The following is an 11,546-nucleotide window of genomic DNA, read 5'->3' on the forward strand; positions in this document are numbered from 1 at the left end:
CCACAAATTCCCCCAAATTTGATTTCCCCCCCCCGAAAAAAATAAATTCCCAAATTTTCACGCTTGGTTTTTATTGGAAAGAGCGAAATTCCCGTAAAAATCCGCATGCGGGGGGCGGGGCCAGGCCGGGAGTGGGCGTGGCTTGGAGAAGGAGGAGTGGTTTGACCATAAAAGGGGCGTGGCCAAAACCCAAAGGCGGGAATAAAGGAGGGGGCGTGGTTTGACCACAAAGGAGGCGTGACCAAGTTCCAGAGGTGGGGATAGGGGGCGTGGCCTGAGCCGGGTGGGCGGGGCTTGGAGGGTGTGGACCAGAAGGGGCGGGGTTTATTGTGAAAGGGGCGTGGTTTGGGGAAGGGGGCGTGGCCTGGGCGGTCCAGGGGGGGCTCCCAATGATCCCAGCCCCCCCCAAGGCCGGCGGGAACTGGGAATGGACTGGGATAAACTGGGAGGGACTGGGATAAACTGGGAGGGACTGGGAGGGAACTGGTCCAGGGAAACTGGTCCAAACTGGTCCCAAACTGGTCCAGACTGGTCCAGGGAACTGGGAGTTACTGGTCCAGACTGGTCCAGACTGGTTTAAACTGGTCCAGACTGGTCCAAACTGGTCCCGGGAACTGGGAGTTACTGGTTTAAAGTGGTCCAGACTGGTCCAGACTGGGAATTACTGGCTCAAACTGGTCCAGACTGGTCCAAACTGGTCCAAACTGGTCCAGGGAAATTGGTCCAAACTGGTCCAGATTGGTCCAGACTGGTCCAAACTGGTCCAAACTGGGAATTACTGGTCCAGACTGGTCCAAACTGGTCCAAACTGGTCCAGGGAACTGGGAGTTACTGGCCCAAACTCGTCCAGACTGGTCCAAACTGGGAATGGACGGGGCCCAAACTGGTCCAGACTGGTTTAAACTGGTCCAAACTGGGAGTGGACGGGGCCCAAACTGGTCCAAACTGGTCCAAACTGGTCCGTACTGGTGGGGCCATCCCGGGGGTCCCAGCCCCCCCCCCCCCCTTTAAGGCACTGGGAAAAATTGGGGCCAAAAAAGGCAATTTTGGGACCCCCCGGGGAGGGAAAAATTGGGGAATTTCCTCCCAAAAAATGATGAATTTTGGGGTCCTGAAAATGAGGATTTTTGGGGGTTCCTAAAGGTGAAAAATTTGGGGAATTTCACCCAAAAAAATTGAGGGTTTTGAGGGTTCTGGGGGGGTTTTTGGGAGGTTTTGGATTTGGGGATTTTGGGGGGGGAATTTTTTGTGAATTTTGGGGAATTTTTGGGGGATTTTTGTGAATTTTGGGGGGATTTTTTGAGGCATCCTGAGGTGGATTTTGGGGATGCATTTTGTGTGAATTTTGGGTGATTTTTGGGTGAATTTTGGGTGAATTTCTGGTGAATTTTGGGCCGAATTTTGGCTGAATTTTGGCTGATATTTTGGGTGAATTTCGGGTAAATTTCGGTTGAATTCTGGGTGAATTTTTAAGTGAATTTGGGCCAAATTTTGGCTGAATTTTTTCATGAATTTTGGCTGATTTTTGGGTGAATTTTGGATGAATTTTGGGTACATTTTTGGGTAAATTTCTGGTGAATTTTGGGGTGACTTTGGGCCCAATTTTGGCTGAATTTTTGGGTGAATTTCTGGTGAATTTTGGTTGAATTTTGGGCCGAATTTTGGCTGAATTTTTGGGTGATTTTGGATAAATTTTGGCTGAATTTCTGACGACTTGGGGCTGAATCTTGGGGTGAATTTTGATTAAATTTTGACTGAATTTTTGGGTGAATTTTGGGATGATTATGGGTAAATTTTGGGTGAATTTCTGACGATTTGGGGCTGAATTTTGAGGTGAATTTTGGCTGAATTTTTTGTTGAATTTTGGGGTGATTTTTTGACTAAATTCAGGCCAAATTTTGGGGTAAATTTTAGCTGAATTTTGGGATGATTTTGGATGAATTTTGACTGAATTTTTGGCTGAATTTTTGGGTGAATTTTGGCTGAATTTTTTGATGAATTTTGGGGAGATTTTTGCTGAATTTCTGGGTGAATTTCTGGTGAATTTTGGCTGAATTTTTGGCTGAATTTTGACTGATCTTTTGTCTGAATTTTGAGTGAATTTCGGATGAATTTTGGGGTGAATTTTGAGTAAATTTCGGGTAAATTTTGGCTGAATTTTTTACTGAATTTTGGCCAAATTTTGCCTGAATTTTTGCCTGAATTTCTGCTGATTTCTGCTGAATTTTGGGTAAATTTTGGACCGAATTTTGGCTGAATTTTTTGATGAATTTTGGCTGAATTTTTGGGTGAATTTCGGTTGAATTTCTGGCGATTTTGGTCCGAATTTTGGCTGAATTTTGGGTAAATTTTGGGGTGATTTTGGGTAAAATTCTGCTGAATTTTGAGCCGATTTTTCCCCAAATTCCCCCATTTTTCCCTACACGGGGGTGGTTTTCCTGTTGAGGGTCCCGGTGCCCCCCCCGGGGGTCTCCGCCCCTCCCCCACCCCCCCCTTGCAGCGTCAGGAAGGCCCCGGGGGGGGGTTGGGCGGGGGGAGGGGCAGGCCCGGGGGTCCCGGGTGGGGGAGGGGCGTTGGGGTGGGGGAGGGGCGGAGCTTGTGATGGAGGATGAGGAGGGGGCGGGGCCTCCCCTCCCCCACCCCGGCTGAGGGTGAACATGGCGATCTCCACCCCGGGTGGGGGAGGGGGTGGTGGGGGGGGTGGGGGAGGGGGTGGTGACTGATCACGTGACTTCCGGCTGGAGCACGAGCCCGAGCGCGAGCGGCGGCGGGGGGGGCGGGGCCGGGATAAAAGGGGCGGGGCCGAGCGGGGGGGCGGGGGAGGGGGAGGTGGGGGAGGGGCGAGCGGTGGGGGAGGGGCTTTGCGGTGCCGCTCGATGTAGAGATTGACCGCCAGGACCCCGATGGCCTCGGCCAGGATAAAAGAGACCCCCCCGAAATAAAAACTCCAGCCGTAGGAATAGGGGGGGAGGGGCGGCGGTCCCCGTCCCGCCGGGGGGGGGAGGGGGAGGGGAAACCCCCCCCGGAACCGTCCCCGGCGTTGGAGGAGATGTAAACGATAACGCCGATGATGTTGGATAAGCCTGGGGGGGAGATAAATAAATTAAATTTAAGTGGGTTAATTAAAAAAAAATAAATTAAATTTAAGTGGAGTTGTGTTGGGTAATTAAAGGGTTAATTGGGTGGGGGGGAAATGGGGGGAATGGGGAAAAAAGTTGGGGAAATTGGGAAAAAATTAAAAATAAATGGGAGAGAAATTTTTAAAAAATGGGGAAAAATTGGGGGGAAATTGAAAAAAAAAAAAGGGGAAAAAATTTTAAAAAACTGGGGGAAAAATAAAAGAAAAAAGGAGGAAAAAAATAAAAAATAATGGGGGAAAATTGTAAAAAAAATGTGTGGGAAAATTTAAAAAAAATGGAGGAAAAATTGGGGGAAAATGGGGGAAAAAAATGGGGAGAAAAATAAAAAAAATGGGGGAAAAATTAAAAAAAAAAGAGGGGTAAATTAAAAAAATAAAAGGGGGAAAATGTAATAAAAAAAGGGGAAAATTTAAGAATAAAACGGGGAAAAAAATTAAAAAAAAGAGGAGAAAAAGGGAGAGAAATTAAAAATATAGGGGGGAAATGAGAGAAAAAAAAGGGAGAAATTTAAAAAAATAAATGGAAAATCCGGGGGAAATTAAAAAAAGAAAAGGATTAAAAAGTTTAAAGAATGGGGGGGAAAAGACCAAGATGTAAACGATAACGCCGATGATGTTTGATAAGCCTGGAATGGAAATAAATTAATTAATTAAATTTAAGTGGGTAATTTAAAAAAAAAAAAAAAATTAAGTGGAATTGTATTGGGTAATTAAAGGGTTAATAAGAGGAAAAAAATGGGGGGAAATGGGGAAAATAATTTTTAAAAAATTGGGGGGAAATTGAAAAAAATATGAGGAGAAAAATTGAAAAAAAAAGGTAATTTTTTTTTTTAAAAAAAGGGGAAAATTAAAAAAAGGGGGGAAATTTTTTTTAAAAAGTGGGAAAATTAAAGAAAAGGGGGGGAAAATTTTAAAATACGGGGGAAAATTTAAAAAAAAAAAAAAGAGGAAACATTTTTTAAAAAGAGGGAAAAAATGAGGGAGAAATTTTTAAAAAATGGGGGGAAATGAGAGAAAAAAAAAGGGGGGGAAATTTAAAAAAAAAAAAAAAAAGGAAAAATTGGAGGGGGAAATTTTTAAAAATAGGGGAAATTAAAAAAATAAATGGGGGAAAAATTTTAAAAAAGGGGGTTTTTTTAGCCCCTCACCTACCCATGGCCACAAAGAGGATCCCGGGATGGATTTTTGGGATTCAAGGATAGATTTCGGAGTTTTTGGGGATGGATTTGGGAATGGATTTTCGCATGGATTTCAAGATGGATATTGAGGATTCGTGGATGGATTTTGGGGGTGGATTTTGGGGATTTTGGGATGGACTTTTGGGATTGATTTTGGGATTGATTCGGGGTATTTTGGGGATAGATTTCGGGATGGATTTTTAAGATTCCAGGATGGATTTTAGGGTAGATTTTGGGTATTTAGGGATGGATTTTGGGATGGATTTGGGGATATTTAGGGATGGATTTTAACCCCCATTTACCTGCAGCCACAAAGAGGATCCCGGGATGGATTTGGGGTATTTTGGGATGGATTCAGGGGTGGATTTTGGGATGGATTTTGGGATATTTCGGGATGGATTTTAACCCCCTTTTACCCGCGGCCACGAAGAGGATCCCGGCGCCGAGCACGAGGCTGGTCCGGGCCCGTTGCAGACGCGACGCGGCCACGCAGAGCCCCCCCAGCAGCAGCAGCACCGCGCTCAGGATCGGGAAAATGCTCGAGGCCCTGACCACGCCTGGCAAAAAAAATCCGGCCAATCAGAGCCCGGGAGAGCGCCTCGGCATCCAATGGGAGCGATGAGGGCGGGCGGCCAATCAGAGAGCGGCATTGGGAACGGATCTGGGAGTTCCAGCCAATCAGGGCACGGGAGGGTTTGTCACTGGCCAATGGGAGCGCTGGGAGCGGGCGACCAATCAGGGAGCGGCGTTGGGAAAGGGAGGTGGAGGTTGGGACCAATCAGAGCTCAGCAATGGAGGAGGGTCTGGGAGTTCCAACCAATCAGGAAGCAACATTGGTGAGGGAGCTGAGAGTTGTGACCAATCAGAGCTCAGCAATGGAGGGAGATCTGGGAGTTCCGACCAATCAGGGAACAGCACTGGAAAAGGATCTGGGAGCTCCAGCCAATCAGGGAGGAGCGTTGGAAAGGTGTCTGGGAGCTCCAGCCAATGGGAGTTAAGAGAGTGGGGACCAATCAGGAAGCAGGATTGGAAGGGGGATCTGGCAAGTTCGGCCAATCGGGGAGAAGTGTTTGAAGAGGATCTGGGAGTTCTGACCAATCAGAGCCCAGCAATGGAGGGGGGATGTGGGAGTTCCAACCAATCAGGTGGTGAGATCTGTTATATCCAGCCAATGGCAGTGCAGGGAGCGGGGACCAATGAGGAAGCAGCATTGGAAATGGGATCTGGGCATTCCAGCCAATCAGGAATCCCCATTGGAGGGGGGGTGGGATCGCCTCTCTCTGACCAATCAGAGCCCAGCAATGCAGAGGGATCCATTATCCAATGGCAGCACAGGAAATGCTGACCAATCAGAGCTCGCCATTCCAGGGGGCTCTATTCTCTCCAGCCAATCAGAGCCCTGGGGCTGGCAGCCAATCAGAGAACCCGGCACAGTTGCCATGGAAACCACGGCTGCTGTTGCCATGGGAACAGCAGGAGCATCTCTGGGCTGGTTGCCATGGAAACGATTGGCTGGGTACCAGCCTGTTGCCGTGGCAACAGGAGGATGCTCAGAGCGTTGCCATGGAAACTCAGGGCTGGGTACCAGACCGTCGCCATGGTAACTCAAATGGGGGGGGGGGGGGGGGGTGACAGTGACACGGTCCCCATGGTGACAATGACACGGTCGCCATGGTGACACGGTGACGGTTGCCATGGTAACCCACGCAGCAGGAACAATGACAATGACACGGTCACCATGGTGACACAGAGGTGACAATGACACGGTCGCCATGGTGACAGTGATCCCATTGCCATGGTGACAATGACACGGCTGCCATGGTGACAATGACACGGTCGCCACGGTGACAGTGATCCCATTGCCATGGTGACAATGACACGGTCGCCACGGTGACAATGTCCCCGTTGCCATGGTAACTCACGCAGCAGGTACTCGGCGCTGTCGTGGTCGTACTCGAGATCCTCAGGGAAGTGATTGATCCGCAGGCACAGCCCCCGCTTCAGCCCTGGGGACATTGGGGACATTGAGGGGACATTGGGGACATTGGGGACATCATTGGGGACATTGAGGGGACATTGAGGACATTGGGGGACATTGGGGACACTGGGGACATTGGGGACATTGAGGGGACATTGGGGACATTGGGGGACATTGGGGACACTGGGGACATTGGGGACATTGGGGACAGTGGGGACATTGGGGACATCGGGGACATTGGGGACACTGGGGACATTGGGGACATTGGGGACAATGGGGACATCATTGGGGACATCATTGGGGACAGTGGGGACAATTGAGGACCTCAGGGGGATTGGGGACACTGGGGGCATCATTGGGGACATTGGTGACACCTCAGGGAAACCTCAAGTGTCCCCAACAGCACCACGAATGTCCCCAGTGGTGTCACAGGTGTCCCCAGCCATGTCAAAGACGTCCCCAATGGCGTCACCAATGTCCCCAATAGTGTCACAGGTGTCACCAACCCTCCCAAACCGTGTCCCCAATGTCCCCAATGGCGTCACCAATGTCCCCAATGATGTCATGGGTGTCCCCAACCATATCAATGGTGTCCCCAATGTCCCCAACCGTGTCACCAATGTCCCCATTGATGTTGCCAATGTCCCCAACCATGTCAGACGTGTCCCCAATGGTGTCACAGGTGTCCCCAACCATGTCAATGATGTCCCCAACGATGTCAACAATGTCACCAACCGTACCACCAATGTCCCCAATGGTGTCACCAACGTCCCCAACCATGTCACAGGTGCCACCAACCCTCCCAAACCATGTCCCCAATGTCCCCAGTGGTGTCACCAATGTCTCCATTGATGTCACCAATGTCCCCAACCATGTCAGACATGTCCCCAATGGTGTCACCAATGTCTCCATTGATGTCACAGGTGCCACCAACCCTCCCAAACCATGTCACCAGTGTCTCCAATGATGTCACAGGTGTCTCCAAGTGTCCCCAGCCATGTCACCAATGTCACCAACCCTCCCAAACCATGTCCCCAATGTCCCCAATGATGTCCCCAGTGTCTCCAATGATCTCACAGGTGTCCCCAACCATGTCAACGATGTCCCCAACCATGTCCCCAATGTCCCCAACCATGTCACAGGTGCCACCGACCCTCCAAACCACGTCCCCAATGTCTCCAATGATGCCACCAACATCCCCAACAATGTCCCCAGTGATGTCACAGGTGTTCACAACCATATCAATGATGTCACCCATGTCCCCAATGGTGTCACCAACGTCTCCAGTGATGTCACAGGTGTCTATCACTGTCCCCAGCCATGTCAACAATGTCACCAATGGTGTCCCCAATGTCCCCAATGATGTCACCAATGCCCCGAACCATGTCACAGGTGCCACCAACCCTCCCAAACCGTGTCCCCAGTGTCTCCAATGATCTCTCAGGTGTCCCCAACCATGTCACCAATGTCCTCAATGGTGTCACCAATGTCCCCAGCCATGTCACAGGTGCCACCAACTGTCCCAAACCGTGTCCCCAATGTCCCCAATGGTGTCACCAACGTCTCCAACCATGTCCCCAATGCCACCGACCCTCCCAAACCATGTCCCCAACCCTGTCAATGCTGTCCCCAATGTCCCCATTGTCCCCAATGGTGTCACCAATGTCTCCAGTGATCTCACAGGTGTCCCCAACCATGTCAAGGATGTCCCCAACCATGTCACCAATGTCCCCAACCATGTCAGACATGTCCCCAGTAGTGTCACCAATGTCCCCAATGGTGTCCCCAACTGTCCAACCATGTCAAGGATGTCCCTAATGGTGCCGCCACCATCCCCAATGTCCCCAATGGTGTCACAGGTGTCCCCAACCATGTCACAGACGTCCCTAATGGTGTCACCAATGTCCCCAATGATGTCATGGGTGTCCCCAACCATATCAATGGTGTCCTCAATGTCCCCAACCATGTCACCAATGTCCCCATTGATGTCACCAATGTCCCCAACCATGTCAACGCTGTCCCCATTGTCCCCGGGGGTGTCACCTTCGAGGCAGCAGACCCTCCAGAGGCCGGAGTGGGTGAGGGCGCCGTGCTGGCTGCCGGGGGTCCCCGCGGTGCCGGGGGGGGTCCCCAGGGTGCCGTTGGTGCCGTTGCAGACGCGGGCGCGCGCGTAGAGCCAATAGTCGGTGCCGATGGCGATGGCCATGAGGCCGAAGGCGGCGAAGGCCCCCACGGCCGTCAGCAGCACCTGCGCCCCCCGGCGGCACCACAGCGCCCCTCCCCCGCCCGCCCCTCCCCCGCCCCCATCCCCCACCCCCACCCAGGGCTTGAGGGAGTCCCAAAAGGGGCGGGAGGGGGGAGGGGAGGGGCTGCGGGGGGAGGGGGAGGGGGGGGAAGGGAGGGGGAGGGGCCGGAGGAGGTGGAGGGTCCGGCCCCTCCCCCCCCCGAGGTGGAGGCGCCGCCCCCCACAGGGTGAGGGTCAGCAGGGTGGGGAGGGGGAGGGGGGAGGGGTGGGGGAGGGTCAAAAAGGGGTTTGGGGTGGGGGAGGGGGAATTGAGGGTGGGGGAGGGGAGATTTGGGGGTTCTAGAAGGGGTTTAGGGGTGGGGGAGGAGAAATTGGGAGTGGGGGAGGGGAAATTTGGGGGGTTTTGGGGGTTTTGGGGGGGCCCTAAAAGGGGTTTAGGGGTGGGGGAGGGGAAATTGGGGGTGGGGGAGGGGAAATTTGGGGGGTTTTGGGGGGTTTTGAGGGTGGGGGAGGGGATTTTGGGGGGTCAAAAGGGGGTTTGGGGGGGTTGAAAGGTGGGAGAGGGGGAAATTGGGGGATTTTGGGGGAAATTTGGGGGAAATTTGGGGGGATTTGGGGCAGATTTGGGGGGATTTTGGGGTGGGGGAGGGGATTTGGGGTTTTTTGGGGGGATTTTGGGAATTTTGGGGGAAATTTTGGGGGATTTTGGGGGTTTGGGGTGGGGGAGGGGCTATTTGGGGAGGGTTTTGGGGGTCCCGGGGGGGGTCCCAGGTGCGGGGGGGGCTCCTCGGGCTCGGCCAATCAGCTGCGGAGAAACCGGGGAGGGGGAGGGGCCTTCAGTGACCCCACCCCCCCCCCCAAAAAAAATGGGGGTGTCCCAAAAGGGGGGGGAGGGGAAATTATGGGGAGGGGTCTGGGGTCGCCCCTCCCCCACCCCCCCTCGAGGTGGTCAAACCCCTCCGGGGGTCCCAAAAATTCCCTCGGGACCCCCCAAAACCCCCCAAATCCCCCCAAAAATACCTGGAGACCCCCCCAGGACCCCCCAAATACCCCTCAGGGCCCTCAGGACCCCCAAAATCCCCCCCAAATCCCCCCCAAAATCCCTCAGACCCCCCCCGAACCCCCCCAAATTCATCTCCGGACCCCCCAAACCCCCCCCCAAATTTCTCCCTGGACCCTCCAAAACTCCCCCAACCTCCCCCAGACCCCCCAAATTCTCCCCCCAGACCCCCAAAACCCCCCTCAGGACCCCCCAAAACCCCCTCAGGACCCCCAAATTCTCCCCAAACCCCCAAATTCCCCTCAGGACCCCCAAAACCCCCCAGGACCCCCCAAAATCTCCTCAGGACCCCCCAAATCCCCCTCAGATCCCCCCAGTACCTCCAAATTTCCTTCCAGACCCCCCCGAAAACACCCCCGGACCCCCAAAATTTCCCCCAAAACCCCCCAAAATCTCCTCGGGACCCCCAGATTCCCCCCCAGGACCCCCAAATTCTCCCCCAGACCCCCCAATTTCCCCCCAGATTTCCCCAAAACCCCCCCAGGACCCCCCAAACCCCCCCTGAACTCCCAAATTCTCCCCAAATCGCCCCCCTAGGACCCCCCCAAACCCCCAAATCCTTCCCCCAAACCCCCCAAAATCGCCCCAGACCCCCCAAACCCCCCCCCAGGACCCCCAAAAATCTCCTCAGGAACCCCCCAACCCCCCAAATTCTACACCCGGATCCCCCAAAAACCCCTCCAGGACCCCCCAAAATCCCCCCAGACCCCCCAAAACCCCTCCAGGACCCCCCAAAATCGCCCCAGAACCCCCCAAAATCTCCTCAGGAACCCCCCTAGGACCCCCCAGGACCCCCAAATTCCCCCAGGACCCCTCAAATGCCCCCAACCCCCCTAAATTCTCCCTCCACACCCCCCAAACCCCCTCCAGGACCCCCAAAAATCTCCTCAGGAACCCCCCAAACCCCCCCCAGATCCCCCAAAACACCCTCGGACCCCCAAATTCTCCCTCCAGACCCCCCAAATTCCTCCCCAGATCCCCCCAAAGCCCCCTCCAGGACCCTCAACTTTTCCCCCAAACCCCCCTAAATCTCCTCAGGACCCCCCCCGGCTCCCCCAAATCCTTCTCAGGACCCCCCAAAACCCCCCAAAACCCCCAAAATCCCACCCAGACCCCCCAAATTTCCCCCCAGACCCCCCAAAACCCCCCCAGGATCCCCCAATTTCCCCCCCAGACCCCCCAAATCTCCCTCAGACCCCCCCAGAACCTCCATATTTCCTTCCAGACCCCCCAAAAATCCACCAGGATCCCCCAAAACCCCCAAACCCCCTCCAGGACCCCCCAAATCTCCCCAGAACCCTCAAATCTCCCCCTCAGACCCCCCAATTTCCCCCCCAGACCCCCCAATTTCCCCCCCAGACTCCCCAAAACCGCCCCGGAGCCCCCAAAATTTTCCTCCAGATCTCCCCAAAATCTCCTCAGGACCCCCCAAAACCCCCAAATCGCCCCCAGGCCCCCCCAAAAATCCCCCAAAACCCCCCAAAACCCCCCAAGACCCCCCCAATTTTCCCCCCACACCCCCCAAAATCCCCCCAAAATTCCCCCAAAATCCCCCCCAAACCCCATTTACCTCAATCGCCGATTCTGGGGCATCTCGACCCCAATTTTTGGGGGTCCCGACGTCGATTTTCGGGTTCCCCGACCCCCCAAATTTTCAAATCTCGGCTCCGATTTTTTTTTTTTTGGGGACCCCGATATTTTTTTGGGGGGTCCCTTGTACCTTCCAGGGAGATTTTTTGGGGTTTTTTTTGGTATTTTGGGGGTTTTTTTTTGGGATTTTTGGGGTTTTTTGGGGAATTTGGGTTTTTTTGGGGGTTTTTTGGGGTTTTTTTGGGGGGATTTTGGGGTTTTTTTGGGGGGTCTCGAACCCGCCGCCCCCGGGGGGGGGTTTTGGGGGGTCCCGGGTGGGTTTTTGGCGTTTTTTGGGGTGTTTTGGGGGGTCCCGG

General features: G+C 53.5%; 1 protein-coding gene across 1 annotated transcript; it reads right to left on the reverse strand.

Moving 5' to 3' along the window:
* Positions 1-629: 629 nt before the first annotated feature.
* On the reverse strand, positions 630-8,558 carry LOC310921865 (voltage-dependent calcium channel gamma-8 subunit-like; the record flags this gene model as incomplete). The annotated part of the gene is given in 6 exon segments (XM_083882118.1): positions 630-861; positions 2,871-2,965; positions 2,968-3,083; positions 4,734-4,874; positions 6,240-6,323; positions 8,339-8,558. Coding segments are annotated over 6 exon segments (831 nt in total). The 5' UTR covers positions 8,502-8,558.
* Between the last annotated feature and the right edge of the window lie 2,988 nt (positions 8,559-11,546).

The sequence above is a fragment of the Zosterops lateralis genome (assembly GCF_965231275.1).
Source record: "Zosterops lateralis genome assembly, chromosome: 37".
Lineage (NCBI taxonomy): Eukaryota > Metazoa > Chordata > Aves > Passeriformes > Zosteropidae > Zosterops > Zosterops lateralis.